We start from the raw sequence: 20,842 nt of genomic DNA, 5'->3' as shown, positions 1-20,842 counted from the left end.
AACTGGGCATCTTATATCTTACCTGGAAACCCTAGCTAAGGGGGATTTATCTAGATTTTTCTGTAACCAGAGTCTTCTGGAACCAAAATTAGTTATTACTTTTGTCTCTTAATCCCTGCTTCATGACAACATAAGTGCTACACCTAAGATCTGGCAAAATTTACCAACGTAAGCCAAGAAAGCGCTGAAAACCTGATAGCACTGTCATCACCAACAGCTATTTCCCCTCAGTTCCTTCAACAAACACGTACTGAGCACCCATTCCGTGCCAGGCACCACATCAACCGAAGCCTTCACAGCAAAGGCAGAGTCATGATGCTCACAGAGCAAAGAAAGACATTAGAATAATTTTAAAAACAGGAGGTGGGGGCAAGGGGAGGGAGAGCATTAGGACAAATAGCTAATGCATGCGGGGCTTAAAACCTAGATGGCGGGTTGACAGGTGCAGCAAACCACCATGGCACATGTACACCTGTGTAACAAACCTGCATGTTCTGCATATGGATCCCAGAACTTAAAGTAAAAGAAAAAGAAAGAAAGAAAGCAAATAAGAACATAAAGTAAAAAAAAAAAAAAAAAAAATTTAAATGGATTCAATTCAAGCCGTTCTTGGGCATCAAGTGAAATGGAGGACACTGTGCTAGTCTCCGGCCGAGGGGACTTGGCCTTACGGGATATGTGGCTGGTCAGTAACCTGTCCTCAAAGAGAGCTGCAGTGTCAGCCACCAGGTCTTCCAAATAAAAGGTCATAAAGCTGTATTTCCAGTGGTTCTCTTCTTTCCAGTGACGCTTCTGCAGTTCTTAGGATTATTTGAAGATTGACATTTGATTGGACACTTACATAGGAGTGATATGATTAAAAAGCAAGCCATAAATTGGGTGGTATCCAGTCCTGCTATTTGCCTTCCCATGCATGTGAAGGACCCACAGGTAACTGCCAGAGAACACAGCAAACTGGCTTCCAGGGCATGTGGAGGGAGTGGGATTCTGACAACCTAGAATGTAACTTTTTCATTTTTAACAAAAGTCAAGGTGAATCTCATAGAACATGAAATTAACCCTTTTTTTTTTTTTTTTTTTTTTTTTTTGAGACAGACTCTCGCTGCTCTGTCACCCAGGCCGGAGTGCAGTGGTGCAGTCTCACCTCACTGCAACCCCCGCCTCCCAGGTTCAAGCGATTCTCCTGCCTCAGCCTCCCAAGTAGCTGGGATTACAGGCATGCCACCACGCCCAGCTCATTTTTGTATTTTTAATAGAGGTGGGGTTTCGCGATGTTGGCCAGGCCAGTCTCAAACTCTGGCCTCAAGTTATCCACCCACCACGGCCTTCTAAAGTGCTGGGATTACAGGCCTGAGCCACCACACGCAGCCATAATTAACCATTTTAAAGTATACAAACAAGTAGCATTTAGTACATCCACAGTGCTGTGCAAACACCACCTCTATGAAGTCCCAAAACATCTTCATCACCCCAAAGAAACTCTGCAACCATCCAGCAGCCACTTTCCATTTCTCCCTCCTCCCAGCCCCAGGCAACCACCAATCTGCTTTCTGTCTCTACGGATTTGTGTGTTCTGGACATTTCAGCTAAATGGAATTATACACATATGACCTTTTCAGTCTGGCTTCTTTCATTTAGCGTAATGTTTTCAAGGCTCCTTCATGTTGTAGCATGTATCTGTGTTGTGCCATGTATCCATGCTGTAGCATGTGTCTGTATTATAACATGTATCCATGTTGTAGCATGTATCTGCATTGTGGCATGTGTCCATGTTATACCATGTATCCGTGTTATGGCACATATCCATGTTGTGGCATGTGTCCATGTTGTACCATGTATCTGTGTTATCGCATGCATCCATGTTGTGGGATGTGTCCATGTTGCCCGGGTTGTCACATGCACCCATGTTGTAGCATGTATTCATGTTGTAGCATGTATCCATGTTGTACCATGTATCCATGTTGTAGAGTTTGTCCATGTTGTAGCATGTGTCCATGTTGCAGCATGTGTCCATATTGTAGCATGCATCCATGTTGTACCATGTATCCATGTTGTAGCATGTGTCTGGGTTGTAGCATGTGTCCATCTTGCAGCACATGTTCGTATTGTAACATGCATCCATGTTGTAGCATGTGTCCATGTTGTAACATGTATCCGTGTTTCATTCCTTTTCATGCCTGGATAATATTCCATTGTATGCATAGACCACATTTTGTTTCTCCATTCACCTGTTCAGAAGCATTTGTGTTGTTTCCACTTTGGGGCTACTGTGAATACTGCTACTGTAAACATTCCTGCACAAGTATTTAAGTACCTGCTTTCAGTTATTTTGAATATATACCCAGAGGGATTGCTCCATCTTTACATCAATGACTCTCAATCCTGACTATATTCTCTGGTAACCTAGAAGAGTTTAGAAAGAATTCCAGACAACCCACTCTAGACAAGTCCTACCCTAGACAAGTGAATTTGAATTTATTAGGGTGGGGCTAGGGAGCTGTACTTTTGGGTGTGATATTCTATAAATGTATATTAAACACTTAAAAATCTATAAGTAATTTTTAAAATTTTAGTTATTTGTAAAGTTAAGAATAATGCTGGGCCGGGCGCGGTGGCTCAAGCCTGTAATCCCAGCACTTTGGGAGGCCGAGACGGGCGGATCACGAGGTCAGGAGATCGAGACCATCCTGGCTAACACGGTGAAACCCCATCTGTACTAAAAATACAAAAAACTAGCCGGGCGAAGTGGCGGGCGCCTGTAGTTCCAGCTACTCCGGAGGCTGAGGCAGGAGAATGGCGTAAACCCGGGAGGCAGAGCTTGCAGTGAGCTGAGATCCGGCCACTGTACTCCAGCCCGGGCGACAGAGCAAGACTCCGTCTCAAAAAAAAAAAAAAAAGAATAATGCTGAGTATTTTTTCTGCCACTCAACAGGTATGGTCATATGACTTTCATGGTTTATTCTTTCTATTCCTTGCGTTTAAAAAAAACAGTTTTATGGAAGTTTAATTTACAGACCATAACATGTACTCATTTTAAGTGTACAATTTACAGTGTACCTGGCATAGGTGCTCAGTACGTGTTTGTTGAAAGAACTGAGGGGGAAATAGCTGTTGGTGGTGACAGTGCTATCAGGTTTTCAGCATTTTCTTGACTTACATTGGTAAATTTTGCCAGATCTCGGGTCTTGCTAGATCTCTTGCTCATTTTAACTTTTTGAGGAACCTTCAAATGTTTTTCTGCTCCATATTACATTCCTACCAGCAATGTACGAGGATCCGAATTTTTCCACATCTTCCCTAACGCTTGTAACTTTCCTTTGTTTGTTTCATTACAGCCATCCTATAATGTGTGTGAAGTGGTTTTGGTTTGCATTTTCCTAATGACTAATTGTGTTGAGTACCTTTTCTGACGCTTTGTGGCCATTCGTATGTCTTCTTTGGAAGGACGTCTGTTCAAGCCCTTTGCTCATATTTTAATTGGGTTATTTATCCTTTTGTGGTTGAGTTGTAAGGATTCTTTGTATATTCTGGACACTAGACTTCTATCAAATATATGATTTGCAAATATTTTCTCCTATTCTGTAGGTTGTCTTTTTAGAATGCTTTTTTTTAAGAGCATAACTTGATACTCTCTTTCTTTCGTGTCCTTAAGTGCCAAACACTTCTCGGTGACGAACCAGATGGCAGGAGAACATGAAAACAGTTACAAAGGTCTCCCCATTCCTAGAGTTACGATTTCCTTTCAATGTTAGGTTGGCTCAAGGTCTCGTAAATCCCTCAGTTTTGACAGACATGAGGAATTGAGGTTACCCAGGAACCCCAGGTGGCAGCTTGGAAACAGGGTCAAGCAGCCCAGGGGGGGAAAAAAGAGTTTAGAAAACAAAGGGGTAGGAACTAAAGCGGAATAGTGCTAGAAAACAGGACATCACAGTCTGGACCCCAAACTTTATTACCCGTTGCAATCACAACGGGATCTTTTTAATAAAAATACTGACACCTAGTTTCCATCCGCAGCTATTTGATTTCATTGGCATGGGTGAGACTTGAGCAATAGATTTATAAAAGCTCCCTGTGGATTCTAATGGGCGGCAAAGTTTGGGAACCACTGAGATTCGCGATGGAGCCGTCAAACCACAGGGATGAAGGCTGACGCTAAGCCAGACTTGGAGCCTCTTCTCTCAATGTGGGGTGGGGGTTGGAGCAGGAGGACTGCAGGAGGGGCAAGTCCCACAAGTCCAAGAAGCCAGAGGGGGAGTCGAGTACATTTGAGAAGCTCTTTATTGACACCCAAATGTCCTGAACGATCATACTTTTCTCCGAAAGAAGATGAGATTCCTAATTTAATGAGCTTAAGACTGTATTACAAAGACTGCATCGGCCCATTGAGCTTGCCTGTTGGGATTTCTCCATCTCAGGTCTCCATGTGGAAGAGGAGAAGCAGGAGATGGGAAGAGGTTGTTTCAACCAACCACATAATTCTATGTTGGCCTGTATCTGAGAGTGAAAACTTGTCGGTGGAAAGAGGAACAAAATACATTTTAACAAGGATCCAAAGTCAGAGTAATCTGAGGGCCCTGTGAAATTGAGAAACAACCTTGTTTAATTTTTTTCTTTTTTTTTTTTTGAGACCAAGTCTGACTCTGTCACCCAGGCTGGAGTGCAATGGCATAATCTCGGCTCACTGCAGCCTCTGCCTCCCTGGTTCAAGCAATTCTCCTGCCTCAGCCTTCCAATACCTGGGATTACAGGCATATGCCACCATGCCTAATTTTTGTATTTTTGGTTTTGTTTGTTTGTTTGTTTGTTAGTAGAAATAGGGTTTCACTACGTTGGCCAGGCTGGTCTCGAACTCCTGACCTCAGCTGATCCACCCACCTTGACCTTCCAAAATGCTAGGATTACAGGCATGAGCCACTGCACCCGGCCCAATCTTGTTTAATTTAAAAGTTGCTTCTGTAGGTCAAGATTTTGACATAGTTAATATTCCTAAGGTCTGCTGGAAAATCCAAGGGCATAGATCGCAACCTTTACTGAGCATCTGAATTACCTGTGGTGATTTTTTAAATGTAGCTGAAGTCTACAGGGATGGAGAGTGGATCAGTGGTTGCCTGGGGCTGGGGTAGGAACAGGATGTGACTGCAAATGGGTACAAGGATTCTTTTGGGGTGATAGAAGTGTTCTAAAATTGGACCATGATGATGGTTGTACAACTCTGCTAATGTACTAAAAATCACCAAATTTTACATTTAAAATGAGCAAATGTTATGGTGTGTAAATTAAACTTCCCTAAAACTTTTCAAAAAGCAAGGAATAGAAAGGATAAACCATGAAAATCATACAACCACACCTGTCAAGTGGCAGAAAAAATAGCATTATTCTTAACTTTACAAATAACTAAAAATTTTTAATCACTCATAGATTTTTAATTGTTTAATATACATTTATAGAATATCACACCCAAAAGTGCAGCTCCCTAGCCCCACCCTAATACATTCAAAATCACTTCTCTAGGCCAGGGTAGGACTTGTCTAGAGTAGGTTGCCTGGAATTCTTTCTAAACCCCTGTAGGTTACCAGAGAGTATAGTCAGGATTGAGAGTCACTGATGTAAAACCACAACGATCATAAAATAAGTAAGGTATCCTTTTTATCACTTGATTTATCTCATTTTATTTTACCCCAGTCATTGGGGATCTTGTCATAAATGAAAAATTTCTGCCAAAAAAAAGTATTAGAATCATGGCAAGGGTAGTAATTTAGGTGCCATAAGTGAGACAGTAGGAAATTTATGAGTTTAACAAAGAGAGTAGAGCAACCAGCCTTAAAACAATCACACAGTGGGAATATCTGTCTCGGAATATAAGTCAGACTATAACTTCAGAAATCACACATCCCAGGCATGTTCCAGGAAAGCATTCATTTCAAATACTCCGTTCCACTGAGCTCGTAAAGCATGAGAATATTGCAGAGGATAAGAACTGGGGAAGTGGAGAATGGAGAGACAGAAGGGAGAGGGGGTCTTGTATTTCACTGTATACCAAGTTGTAATGCTTGAGATTTTGAACCATGTACCTGTGTTAATTATTTTAATAAACAGAAATTATAATGTTTCATCTTCCAAAACACATCTCACAGGACCGCCTTTTACACTGGGAAAGATCCCATTAATTTACAATTCAACTGATGTGGGTTCAATCCTGATACACCAGAAAGTAAACTGAGGCAAAGGTGGATTATATTGCTCTTAGTCTTTCTTTTTATTTTTATACTTAGGGAGAGAGTTGGAATTTGAACTCCACCCACAGTAATGTACAGTTTATTTAATGAGGAGGTAGATAGTGCAATGGTTAAGGGTATAACTTGGAATAAAATAGACCTATGCTTAAGTTCTATTTCTATCCATAATTAAATATGAGACCTTGTCCATATTACTGAACCTCTGTTTCTGTAAGTAAGTGAGGTTTCTTAACTTCTTCATAATTCAAATGGGGATGGAAAAATACAAGCTAAGAGGGTTGTTATAAAAATTGCACGAGATAATACACTCTGCAAATGCTTAGTCTAGGATCTAGCACACGGTAGTAATCCTTATCTAGAATCACATCTTTAAAGATGAAAATGGGTCCATGGTGAGAGATTTACTTAGACAAATTCCAGAAGTTAGATTTCTTAACACAGCCAGATCTGTCTGCGGAATGTACTGGCTTGGACCTCATTCGCACAATCATAGTTCTGGTACGAGCCCAGTTCCAGTTTGATCTCTAGCCTGGATTTCTTCTGGAAACACGCAGCGATGTCCAGAAAAAATCACAACATCCTGTGCTTCAAGCTGCTAAGGCTGCCATTTTGCAGGAACAATAACCACTGAGCTCTGAAAGACGGGAGTGGGGAGCAGCAAAAAGGGAATCCGTCCACCGCACCTGGCTCTGGGACGTGTTTGTAAATGCTTCATGTTCTGGACGGCAAAGTATCTGCTTTGGTACAAGGAGCTAGGAAAACAATTTCCTTAAAAACAAACAGATCCCAAGAGATCAACCGTTTGGAAAAATTCCTCTGCGATACTAACAGGCCCTGAATATAAACAGTAAGCAACTTTTTTAGCTAACAGTCATAATTCATATTACCTCCAAACAAAACACATACACACCCCACAACACGTACACATCTCTGAAGAGTCATTACGATTCTGAAAATCGGGCAAAACACATTTCATTACTGCAACAGGACTCCCCTCTGAACCTTCTACTGACACAGCTACTGAATGTGTTCTCATTTCAGACACACTTAACAGATACTCTACCCTGCTTATGAGATCCTGACAACTCTGCCCCCTGAGAAAATACTTCTCTCCCACAGTTGCACATGAGAAAATTTTCTTCCGAGGTATTGTTAGAGAGAAATGAAATTTTAAAACATTCTTAGTCATTTGTGTTTGCTTTTCTTTTTATCTATTTATTTATTTTCTCATAGAGACGACGTCTTACTATGTAGCCCAGGCTGGTCTCGAACTCCTGAGCTCCAGGGATCTTCCCACCTTGGCCTCCCAAAGTTCTGGGATTACAGGTGTTAGCCACTATCCCTGGCCTGCTTTTCTTCTGCAGTTCAAAGACACTCAATTAGCTACCTACCTAACATTGTGTTACGTGCTAAGGAGATGCAGGTTAATCAGACACAGTGCTTTCAAAGGCCCTGATGATCTTATTATAGAGATAAGTTTTGCACAGAAAAAAAGTCAATATAATGTGATAACTAGTAATAATAATTTTTAAGCTCTCATTCTGCGGCCAGCCCTTTACATACATGAGCACTTCACAATGACCCATGAACTAGTTATTACCCCCGTTTCCCAGATGTGCAAGCTAAGTCTTACAGCCTTGCGTTTTTTACAAGGTTACAATTAACAACTGAACTAAAATCCATTAACCATGTAACTACCACCTGCATGACCTAAGAATGGTGTATTGGATCTCACGCCATTTCTAAATGCCAGGTACCTTGACAATATTTTCGCTTTTTCTAGATACCAGCTAGATCTGGATTAAGAATGTCAAGCTCATTGTTTGGAGTCATCACATAACAAAGGACTTGAATCCAACACATAACAAAGGAACTGGGTCTCTCGCAGAGCCAGGAAACCCTCAGTCTGTGAGAGTGAACCGCCTCTCACAAAGTCATTAACTCAACTGCACGCTGGGGGAGGAAGCGTATTTTCCACACTGTTTGCCCTTCCACAGACCAGCTCTAGGCCTTGGCTATTTTTGTATTATGTTGAATACCAACATTCTCTGATTCCACTTGTCAAGGCATCTCTCGCTCTCTTCTCCTGCCAATCTCATCCCTAAATATCCTGGTCCAAGAAGCCTTCCTGGGTCACTCTATGATTGTGCAGCCACAGGCACTGAATACAGATTCCCACATTCTCTGCTCACCATTTACCGTTTCTCCACCCTCAATGTCACAGTTCTCTGACATCTTGAAATTCTAATCCTGGTGCAATTTTTGAACATTCTCCTGTCTCATCCAATTCAACACTGACCAGGCTTACTGGTGTATTAAGTATACAGCCCAATACAAGAAAATATTTAACATATACTATTAGTTGAAATTCATATAGTAACTAAAGTTGCTCTTTTACACTTTGTGAAAACCAGAAAGTCCCCTCCCAAAAAAAGGAAAAAAAATACAGTGATTAAAACTAGATTACACTGTAATTTTTCGTTTCAATAAATGAAGAGCTATTTTAAAAATCAGAATTTGAGAAAATTCAAAAATCAGACTGATTCTGCTAATGAATCAGGTTGCCTGTATCTTAACATCTATACTAAGCATTTTTCATTATTTAAATTTAGAAAGAATATAACATATTGCTGAACGTTAAAAAACAGATATTTAGAAAATGGCCTCACAATCTCATACCCCGATACAAAATAATTATTTTCTATAACTTTCTAGTATTTTATCAGCTTCATATTTAACATTATAGTACATACACAATTTGCCTTTTCTTCTCTGCCACATGCTGAATTGTCTTATAATAGTAATTTACTAATCTCTTCCATAGAATTGAATCTTCAGGCTGATGGAATGTTTTTGGTACCACAAATATTATCAAACAAGCTCGTGCATATGACATTCCCAATATGTTAGATGTTTTACCTAGGATAGATTTCCAGAAGTGGTATTACTGCGTCAATAACTCATACATTTTTAATAGAGCATGGCTTTAATAAAAAATAAGGGCCGTGTGCAGTGGCTCACACCTGTAATCTCAGCACGTTGGGAGGCCGAGACGGGTGGATCATGAGGTCAGGGGTTCGAGACCAGCCTGACCAACATGTTGAAACCCCCTCTCAACCAAAAATACAAAATTAGCCAGGCGTGGTTGCGCATGCCTGTAATCCCAGGTACTCAGGAGGCTGAGGCAGCAGAATCGCTTGAACCCGGGAGGTGGAGGTTGCAATGAGTGGAGATCTGGCCACTGCACTCTAGCCTGGGGGACAGAGACTTCGTTTCAAAAAAAAAAAAAAAAAGTACCAGGTGCTGTCTTAGCTTCATTGCTATCATTCCAATTTCTACAAAAATGCAAAGGCTTCGCTGAAAGGAAGGGGTGCCATCTCCTGTAGCTTTCTCCGAAGCCAAGTACCAGCTGGGCATTTTCACTGCTGATCTGAGTGAACCCAGCATGCAGGACTCACCTTCCCCGCGCCCGCTGCCCCTCTGCCTGCTGTTGTGAAGCGGCAGCACCTCCAGGGATGCGATGCCCGCGCTCTCCAGGATGTTCACGACCACGCTCAGCCTCCCGGACAGCTGCTGGGGCCGCACGCTGATGCTGTGCTCGTACTTGCCCAGGCGCCTCTGCAGAAGCTCCTCGTAACTCAGGAAGAAGGCGGCTTTGTCCTTGCTGGGAATCACTGCAGAAGCTCTGAATATTTCAGTCCCCTTCTCTCTGTCAGGAAAAAAGAAAAGGACCCCAGGGAGGTTCAGAAGAGGATAGAGCCGGGTTCCCTCAGTCCCCACAGGGCACCAGTCATACCCTCCCAACCAGCCTGCCAGGGAGACCCATGGGTGTGAGTGTGGGTCCTGAGAAAGGAAAAATAAAAATTAATATTAGAAGAAGTGAAACCCGTGCTAGAGGTAGGTCACCAAGGGTCAAAGAATACCGACCAGGAGAGGATTCTAAGAATATTGTCCTATGCCTCCCTGAGACAGACCCAAGGGAGCAATGGGAAAGGACGTGGAGTGGGTGAACTGCTTGAAGAGAGAGCTTTGGAGTGAAGCTGTAAGTTGTGCTCTCCCTTTACAAGGATGGCCAATGAATCTTGGCATTTTACATAACTTTAAAATAGCTAACATACTAGGTTTTCACATCTTGGTAAAGTTTGGTGGATATGTTTAGCAGGAAAGGTAGGGAATACAGGACTCCATAGGTGATAAAAACACACTCCAGATGCTTTCAGTACTTGGAGTGAGGGTTCTCTTATTCAAAATGGTAGACTGATCACCAGAGGAATAAGTGGGAGTGGCAACCGTTAGTAGGTAAGACATTTCAAGAAGTTTCTAGAAGGCTTGGGATATTCAGTAGAGCAAGAATTTTATAGCTCAGAACATGCAGCAAAGGGGTGCAGCAAAGAAGAGAACCCAGCTCTGTGGTAGAAAATGAGAGAGAGTGAAGGCTCTGAATTCAGGACACCATAAGATGGAAGGGAGAAGAGGGACCCAGTATAGAGAGGGTAATTCCAAGTCCAGTGTGAATGAATGACTAAGCTGATAGGCTTTCTATACGCCTCCTTCCCAGAACTGGAAAGAGACACAAGTATTGAAATGGAAAAGTTCGAGCACTGAGCAGGATGAATGAAAAGAGACTGACACTGAAACCCACCACTGTAAAACTTCAGAACATCACATAGAGAAAACGTGAAAGGGATGTTACCTGATCCCATTAGATGTATCACCAATAATACTGGATGTTATAAGACATTGGAACAATGCCTCAAAGTTCGAAAGGAAAAGTATTTTGACCTTAAAGTCATACACAGCCAAAATATTAATCAAGGTCTCAGAAAGTTTACTTCTCATGCACCCATTCTGAGAAAGTTCCTTCAGAATATAACTTCTGCAAAGTAAAGGTGAGAGTCAAAAAAGAATAAAATGTGGAATACATGAAATAAAAAAACGAACCCAGAAGAAAATGAAAAGAGATACCAGGATAAAAGTTCTGCATCAAGGCTGAAAAGCAATGAAAGTATTTCATGGATATAAAGACATCCATGTTTTAACAGCTCTGAAATCAGAATGTCTCCCAATCAGTGATGTCTTTCAACTGCTGTTGGCCAGATATCAAGGGTGATAAGGATGTCACCGCTTGCAGAAACTTGGTCATAGCTGTTCATTTTGTTATGATTTGAAATGAGTTATGTGTGTTGCTAGATGTTATGTCATTTTATATCATAAGAAAAAACAAAAGCAATTAGAAACTCCAGGAAAAACAGAAACATATGTCATGATTCAACTAAACTAATCTGTAGCGTGACTCTGAACAATTGTGATAAAGACCACTTGGGATAAATCTACAGTTTAACAGAGTGAGGTTTGAATAACTTGCCACAGCAAGGGAGACCACATACCAGAGGCACCATGAGGTGACTCATCAAAGGAAGAGACAGGGCTATTACAGAATTAGGGAAAGGATGGAGTATAGGTTAAATGTAAATAGAGCAGAGTTTGGACAGTCTCAAAGCAAAGGCTGTGTGTAAAACCATCATTTCAGCCTGGACTGACAAGCAGACTAAAGATTCACTGTGTCCTTAGAAACTATGACATTAAGATAAATGTGGGATTTTGTGCCTGAAAATCCCTTATCTGAAGCTCTGGACCTTGGTTGTTTTTCTGTATCAAAGTGAACTCATGGCTCATGTCTTCCAGACAAGAGTGAGGCATTCCCTTGTCACTAATAAAATTTCCAACAGCAAAGTTTCTGGCAGTCTATCATTTTAGAGAACTAAATTTCTCAAAATGATGTCTTTTTATTCATGAGGAAAACCAGGTTACCAGGTTCATACCATTTTATCTAGATATAAAGATCATTTTTCTGCCAAGGGGATGAAGGCCTACACATTGGGCTGGTGGAGAGGAAAAAATAATCTTAGTGTACTAGGTGGCTCTGCATGCAGTTCATGTTATTTCTATAGTCATTAAAAAGCAATTTCTGTGTATTGGTTTCAATGTTTAGATTCAGTTTATAGACAAAAGAAAGAATAAAAGTATTACAAGTCAGAATCAAGATGCTAATAACTCAAACAATGATTAGGTAACATTCATGAAATGAGAAAGGAGAGAGACAGTGGAGGTTAGGAGAAGGAATATCATCATTTAAGATAGTAGGGATAGTCCAAAATAGTCTAAACACTGTTGGATTGATGGAAGAAGAAATAAAATAATAATACAAAAATCTGAATGCAGAGTAAAAGTAGGAATATTGTTAATTTGCCATATACCCTTTCTTTATAGCAAAAAGTCAACAGATAATGTCTTATTTTTATCAAAAAAAAGTTTGAAGTATGACTATCATAATATTTAGAGTTAGGGAGGTAACTACACACACACACAAAAACTATGTACAGGCCAGGCATAGTGGCTCACACCTGTAATCTCAGTACTTTGAGAGGCTAACGTGGGAGAACTGCTTGAGCCCAGAAGTTCAAGATCAGCCTGGGCAATATAGCAAGACCCCGTTTCTACAAAATAAATAAATAAATAAATAAATAAATCAAAATTACCTGCATGTGGTGGTAATATAGCAAGACCCCGTTTCTACTAAATAAATAAATAAATAAATAAATCAAAATTACCTGCATGTGGTGGTGCACACCTGTAATCCCAGCCACTTGGGAGGCTGAGGTGGGAGGATCACTTGGGTCCAGGAGGTTGAGGCTGCAGTGAGCCATGATTGCACCACTGCACTCCAGCCTGGGCAACAGAGTGAGACCTCATTCCAAAAAAAAAGGAAAACTACAAACTACATATAGAAATATTAGAAAGAGATATGTGTAGGAAATGAGAATGAGGGATAAGTAAGGTAAAATTTTCCTTTTTATTACAAACACTTATCTACTATGTTATTCACCAGATATATTTATTATTTTGATAAAAAATAAAAAAGAAAGAAAAATACTTGGAGGAAAGTAAGACAACAAGAGGAGTAGGCAAAGGCATAGAAAACCTGACACTTTGCTAAAATGGGTTTTTAATTCCTTGATTAACCAATACTTACCCATTTTCTTCTGTGGTTTTATTCCTTTTCTCTTTTACCCTATCACCACTCTTCTTTGCTCTCTCTGTAATCTCGCCCTGATACACCTTGTCTCCAATAAGCCTGAAACACAAGAGACAGCTGTGCTACCAGCTTGCAGTTCCAAGACAAATTCAGACATGGATCTTATAACCATGACAACCCCAGGAAATATTTTTATTTGCCTCTTGGATGTGGAGAAAGAACGCATTCCAGACTAGGGCCCTACCTTTGAATCATTCATTTTATTCTAGGGCAATTTTCAACAGGTCCAAATAGCAAGACCCAACCCATGGTGCCTCTGTGATTCTCCAGGAGAAAAATCACAAGATCTGCTCACACTTCCATGAAGACTCACGAACTAACATCTGACCTGGGCCAAAAATTAAATCCAACACCTACTCTGTTTTACATATCTTTACCTCTTGGCTCAGAGAAGGAGGAAAGATATCCAATCTAGCATATCAAAGGTTCTATGCTGCCTCGTCTTTCAGCCCTCAACTTCACCACGGAGGAGGAAGAGCCTCCTGAAAGCTCTTCCCAGAGCTCCCTAACTGAGGAAGGCCCTCTTGGTCTGACCTGCCATCTTTATCATATTTGCAACTGTCTGAAATTCATCTCATTTACTCTTTGTTCATTTATCTATTGACTGTTTCTCCCCACTGGAATTTGTGCAGCAGAGTGACGCTGTCTTTCTCAGAGAAGTGCACCAGTTTCCATGAAAAGTACCTGGCCCATAATGGTCATTCATTTGTTGGAGGGGAGGAAGGAAAGAAAGAAAGAGGAAAAGAAAGAGGAAAGAAAGAAAGAAATTGAATAAAAAAGAGAAAATAGAAGGAAGGGAGAGAGAGAAGGAGGGAGGGATAGAGGAAGGAAGGAAGGAAGGAAGGAAGGAAGGAAGGAAGGAAGGGAAAAAGAGAAGAAGAAAAGGAATGAATGAATAAATGAACCAACCAATGAATTTGAACCAAAGAATCGACCTTCTGATCCATATACCACCTACCGGAATATAAATCCTCCCAGCTACAAGGCTGTGGACCTCACATCATCTCAGGCTCAACCTGACCACCCCACACAGAAATCTTCGACCCTGACCAGCGTGTCACCTACATAGTGAAGTTGGTGATGAAAGCTGCAGCTGGAATCTGCATCTGAAACTCAACGTCCTGGTCCTCAGAAGCTCTGTTCAGCATTCTGCAGGAAACAGTAGTGAAGGCATAACGGGAAATGACGGTAGACTTCACCGAGAATTCTGTCATCAAAGGTTTGGTTTTCTGTAGGAATGCAAACACACAGTATTATCGGTGATGCATGAAAGCATTTTGGTGGTAGGGGAACGTCTTTTTTTCTACAAGGGAAGTAATCTTCAGTTTGGGAGCCTTTGGCATGTGATTCCTATCTCCTTTCTTCATCTTGTCCTGATTTCTCCATTTTTAACTCCCTTCCTTTGTAAAACAACCTTGATTGTTTTGCATAAACAATTAGTAACACATAAACAAATCTTTTAACCTAACTTTAACAAGTAAACACAGTGAAGATGTCCAATTTTGCAGAAAATACACATTCCTTAAATAGTTGAATCAATTATTGGAATTTTAGAAGTAAAGTATGTGCTGTATATAATACTCTTCTGTTATCACTTTTACGTCACATTTACAGGACTACTGAAATGTTCCAAAAACCGGAACATGACTAACAAAAACCTCATGTTTTAAAATTACTTTCAATGTCCACCTAGAGAAACAATACACCAGAGCTTCCCTATCTGTATTACAGGCACATTACTGTGAAATAGGAATCAATACTGAACTCAGAAGAGTACCTGGAGAATTTAGAACCCAGAAAAAGAAACGCCTAAGTCTGTGCTAACTAAATTTATCCCGAAAGCCTCTGATAAGAGCAGTAACTAAAAGGTGCAAATGAAAAGCCTGTTAAAACTCTTCAGGGTTTTTTCTAGTCCTCACAACAGAGCTACATCTGGTGATAGCTCGTAGCAGAGGCCTGAAGAAGGAAGACAACATTTGTAAGGAAAGCCACAAGCCACTACTAACAGAGTGATTATCTAACTCCAGGAACTGGCCAAGCAATTGACAAGCATGTTATGGGCTGTGTCCTCCTAGAATGCACATGTTGAAGCCCTAACCCACTCTGGGAGGTGGTGGGGTTGGGGGGAAGGCAGTATTTGGAGATGAGTGCCTTTGGGGGAAATCAGATTTAGATGAGGTAATGAAGGTGGGGTCTCTATGATGGGATTAATGCCCTTAAGAGAGGAGACATAAGAGAGCTCTCTCTGTCTCTCTCTCTCTCCATGTGCATACACCAAGAAAGACCATGTGGGCACACACTGAGAAGGCAGCTGTCTACAAGCCAGGACAAGAGCCCTCATCAAAAAACAAACCCTACAGAACCTGGGTCTTGGACTTCCAGCCTCTAGAACTGTGAGAAAATAAATGTATGTTGTTTAAGCCACATGGTCTATAAAATTTTGTTATGGAAGCCCGAGCAAGCTAAAACAAGACAATACCCCATGACGGTCTTGGAAGACATATGCAGTAGGTGTTTTATTCCCATTTCATAGATGGAGGGAAGTCAAGCTTAATAAGGGCACATATCGGTCCACGCCAGCAAGTAATGGATGTGGAACTTGAACCCAATCCTACTTACCTCAAAGTCTGCACTGGCCACTATTATGCAAGACTGTCTGGCTGCCCTCTGCAGACACGTCCTACTCATCATTGTGTGCTCAACCCCTATCCTGGTCCTGGGCACACAAAGGCTCTCAGAACATGTTGAATGCAACTGGCTTACTCTGATAAGATTCTACTCTCTCCTTCAGGAACTGTGACCTAACTGGGCAAAGTTTATTTCAACCCTCATGTGCTTTACTAATTTATTTACAGTCCTAGGCCTGTTTACAAAACAGATATAAGGTTGTGACCTATTGCTATCAAAGGCATATTCCTGCTGTGACATACAAAGGTCATCACAAACCTTGCTTCAAAAAGGTTACTACAGAGGGTTATTCTATTTAAACAAATACGTACTCAAAATGTTTGTGTCAAATCATGATCTACATGCAAACCACCAAAACCTTGAGAGATATTTTCTATGATGTATTAGAGAAGTGGCTATAAATATCAAGCACACCAACTGGGCACGGTGGCTCACACCTGTAGTCCCAGCACTTTGGGAGGCCAACCACTTTGATGTGCCAAGGTGGACAGATCATGTGAGTTCAGGAGTTCAAGACTAGTCTGGCCAACATGGTGAAACCACGTCTTTACTAAAAATACAAAAATTAGCTGCGTGTGTTGGTGCATGACTGTAATCCCAGCTACTTAGGTGGCTGAGGCAGGAGAATTTCTTGAAGCAGGGAGGCAAAGGTTGCAGTGAGCCAAGATTGTGCCACTACACTCCAGCCTGGGTGACAGAGCAAGACCCTGTCACAGGAAAAAATATACATATATGTACATATATATGTGTGTATATATACATATATATACATGTTATATACACATAATATATATATATATACATAATATATATACACATATATACACACACACACACATATATATATATCAAGCACACTTGAGGATGGACTCGAACACCCACAAGACAGGGAGCTGCAAGGGTCGGAGCCAAGCACATGAGCAATAGGAGAGAATGAGCAAGCACTCCATGCAAAGGTGTCAGGGCCGTTCATCTTCGTGGCAGACTGTGCAAGAACTTCCAGTCTTGGTAACTCAAAAAAGCCAAAGACAAATGGAACAGCTTAAGGAAAATGTGAAGGGGATGTGCATCTTTCTTAAAGAGACAGAAGGGATAAACATTTACAGTTCAACTAAGTAATGATTAAGTTTTAAAAAAATCTGAGCATAGTTGAAAGATTTTTGCCTAAAAGAGGAAAAGAAAGCTTCCAGTTTAGTTTGAGAAGGAATTATTTCAAAGTAGCACTTCTCAAAAGTGTGGTCCTCGGACTAGCAGCATCACCATCACCTGGAAACTTGCTAGAGATTCTCAGACTCCATCCAAATCCACAGAATCTGAAACTCAGAGGGTGGGCCCGGCAAGCTGTGGCTTAACAAGCCCTTCAGGTCATTCTAATGCCTGATCAAGTTTGAGAATGACTCTTTTAAGTAATTGAACTTTAAAATATATATTTCTTCATCTGCAAGTGAAGAGGGCTTGAATAAATGACCAAAATTACATGCACATCTGTGATCCACAGATTTAAGGCAAAGCTGAAACTGAGGAATAAAACTTTCAGGTTTAAGAAATCATGTCTGAATTGAGAAGGTGGACTATACAGTATTATTTTATGGAAATCTAGTCTCTTCAGGACAAAATCTGTCTCTCTCCTGCAAAGCGATTAGCATTAAAAAAGAGACTCCAACATGTAGCTTTACCAAAAGTTTCTGTTAAAAGATCTCATTAAAAACATTTCTTACATTTCAGTAAAGGCAATGAGGATTAGGCTGGGGATGGTAATGATAATGATCTTAACAACATGACAACCTGTAAGGGTTTTTTTTAAAGTTAAAATTTGTATCTCGTTATCTTTCAAAAAAAAGAACCCCAAGGTTAATAAGACCATGAATTGAGATGAAGTGTTTACTTTGATCTGTGTTATTTCCGGAAAGAGGTTTTCTTTCTAAATTATCCATGATTAAATATATTCTTTTATCTCCAAATGTAAGCTGGTGTATAAGAAATGCCCCATGCCTGTGATCTTGTGAATTTGCAAAGTATCTAAAATACCATTGCACACAGCTCTGATTTCTATAGATGCATTGGAAAGTAAATAGGAATCAATGCATTATGAAAAAATCCTACGAACTCGGTATATTGTAGCTTGATCATTCTCTGCTTTATTTAAAATTTAAACTAGTGTTTTAAAAATTATCAAGTAACATATGCACATGGTAAAAACTTCTAATTATGCTGAATATAAAATGAAAATAGCAGTCTCCCTCCCACCCCAGATTCACAGTTCCATTTCTCAGAGACAATGTTTGACAACTTTTGTATATCCTTCCATAAATACATACTGTACTAATTTGCTTCATCTCACCTAGTGATATAGTTAGTTCATCTTTCTTTATCTGTGTTTTAGCTATCTCATGCTGCTTAACAAGTCACTCTAAAACTCAGTGGTTTCAAACAGCAGCAATCCTTGTGTTTTCTCTCAGGGTTTCTGTGGGTCATGAATTCCAGAAGTGCTTGGCTGGGAGGTCTGGCTTCTCTACAAAGGGTGGCTGAAGCTGGAATTGTGAGTTGCTGAGGCAGCCAAGGCTGGCATCTCTCCATCTCATGCTGTCCCTCAGTCCCCTCTATATAGTCCTTCCAAATGGTGAGTGTAGATAAACTCACAGCATGGGCCACTACACATGAGTCAGGCTGGTCACCTGGTAGCCACAGGCTCTACTGGTCACCTGGTAGCTTTCTCAACAGCAAGGTGGAAGCTAGATGCCCTGTCATGCACTGACCTCAAAAATCACAATGCCTTACTTCTATCATACTCTACTGGTCAAAGCAGGCGCAAAGGCACACTCAGTTTCAAAGGCGGAGGGCACAGGTCCCCATCTCCATGGGAGGAATGGCACATCCAAGTCGCCATCTTTGGAAAATGCAATCTGCCACTGAACAAAAAATATCTACCTCCTTCCTTTTTAAAAATAGCTGCATAGTATTACATTTTGTGGATGTATTAAATTTTAGTTGACCAGTTCCCCCATCATCCATCATCCATTTGTAATCATTTTTCATCATTTTTGGAAAGTCCTTTCAGATGTCCCTGCTCTCTCATTCATCTGTAGCAGGACTAGGCAAGCTATGTCAGGCAGTCCACACTGTTTTGTAAATAAAGTTTTATTGAAACACAGCCACATCCATTCATTTACATACTGTCTATGGCTGCTTTTCTGCTACAATCACAGCTGAGCCCAGCTGCTCCTGCCAAGGAGCCCGGCTCATGAAGGAAGCTGCACTGCCCGCTCCAGAGCAGCTATTTGCCACCTGAACACCCCAGAGCAACCTCTAGCAACACCACAGGCCAGAAGAATCACCAAGCTGAGTCCTATTCAAATTCTTCCCCACCAAATGATGTGATAAAATGGTTGTTGCTCTAAGCCACTGAACTTTGTGGAAAATTTTTGTGCAGCAATAGAAAACTGGAACACCTGTCTAGTCTCTGAAGACATTTGAGTTTGCAACCCCACTTCAGTGTGATTTGCTGGTGAGTGAAATTTAGTTATTTTATTCATTATTTCCAACTCTTATGTCATTTCTGATCTTTACACACTTTGTTATATTTTGTAAACTAGACTTTCAGCATATTAAAAATATCCTTGAAAATTTTTTGGAAAAGTTAAATTATGAAGATAAACTGTAAAGACAAAGAGCTTCTGAAATCTAAACTCTTCACTTTTCCAGTCTAGGCCAAAGTCACACAAAGTACTGTGTGACTTTGCCAGATCATACAGGTAAAAGGTAGTCAATCCCCAACAGCCATTCAAAGCCCTAATTTCCAGTCCTCCCTCTTTCAAAAAAGAACATAGAGACCACTTGGCTAATTTCAAGGCTTTTCGCAGTGATAATTGTTTGATAACCCATAAAATATAGAACTCCAAAGGTATACTAAATATAATTCAGTCTTTGGTGCTAATTCAAAAGTTACTTGTGAACCTCAGTTATCATCCATTAAATTGTACACATTGAAGATAGAGGCCATTAAACTGAATGTATTCTCTGAACTGTAGTCATATTCTGACACTTCAAAAATTCTTCTGGTCAACTTATCATGTAATTCTTTTACATAAAAGTAGAATACCAGTCGGGGGAGAGTATTAAGTTTACATCTTAAATAAGCAGAAGTTTACAGCTCTAGCTGGCTGCACAGTGTTCCAAGTAAAATTTAGCTCCTTCTGCTAATAGTTCTTGCTCAGTAGTGTTTTTAAAATAGATCAAAATCTTCTTCACTGGGTATGCTTGAGACTATTTTTAATGTCGTGGTGATTTGTTCTTATTTACGAGATAAGAAATAATTTCATTAAATTTAAAATGTGAAAATTAGAAGATACCTGGCAATATTAAGTTTATTACAGTATCTTCTTATACCTTAAATTAAGTGTATAGATTTAGTAGAATTTTCCACAATATTACATCAAGAACATGAAGCTTAGTTTATGGGCCCAAGAGACAGGCTGAAAAAAGGTTCAAGAAACTATTTTAGTTTCTGTGCTTCTGCCCAGCTACAATTCTCCCAGGAGCCCCTGCTGTAACTGACATACCACAGCCTGGCCCTTCTGTTACAGTTCCCTTGGTGCAGAATCTACTAGAATCAATTAGGCACAAGTCTATCCCCCTCCCAGTTACCAACCCTTACCCCTGCCCTGGTAGATTATGGGATTATAAACACAGAGAACAGAAGCCATGACTACTACTTATTCCTGTTGCCCTTCCCCTTCCCGTTCTCCTTCCCGTTCCCCTTCCCCTTCCCTTCTCCCCCCACCTTCTTCTCCTCCTTCTCTTTATTCTTTCTTCTTCTTCCATC

The 20,842-nt window shown here is 40.6% G+C and overlaps 1 protein-coding gene across 2 annotated transcripts in view; it reads right to left on the bottom strand.

Moving 5' to 3' along the window:
• Positions 1–20,842, bottom strand: part of ITIH5 (inter-alpha-trypsin inhibitor heavy chain 5) — a 102,167-nt gene that overhangs the window by 62,474 nt on the left and 18,851 nt on the right. For both annotated transcript variants that reach the window (XM_023230542.1, XM_023230543.1), the window contains exons 3-5: positions 14,398–14,561; positions 13,270–13,371; positions 9,695–9,945 (exon numbers count right to left, since the gene is read on the bottom strand). In XM_023230542.1, coding sequence (XP_023086310.1) covers positions 9,695–9,945; positions 13,270–13,371; positions 14,398–14,561 — 517 coding nt within the window. The remainder of the gene's footprint in view (positions 1–9,694; positions 9,946–13,269; positions 13,372–14,397; positions 14,562–20,842) is intronic.

Source organism: Piliocolobus tephrosceles, chromosome 9, assembly GCF_002776525.5.
Source record: "Piliocolobus tephrosceles isolate RC106 chromosome 9, ASM277652v3, whole genome shotgun sequence".
Taxonomy (NCBI): Eukaryota; Metazoa; Chordata; class Mammalia; order Primates; family Cercopithecidae; genus Piliocolobus; species Piliocolobus tephrosceles.
The sequence above is the reverse complement of the archived record's forward strand: the minus strand, read 5'-3'. Positions and strand labels throughout refer to the sequence as shown.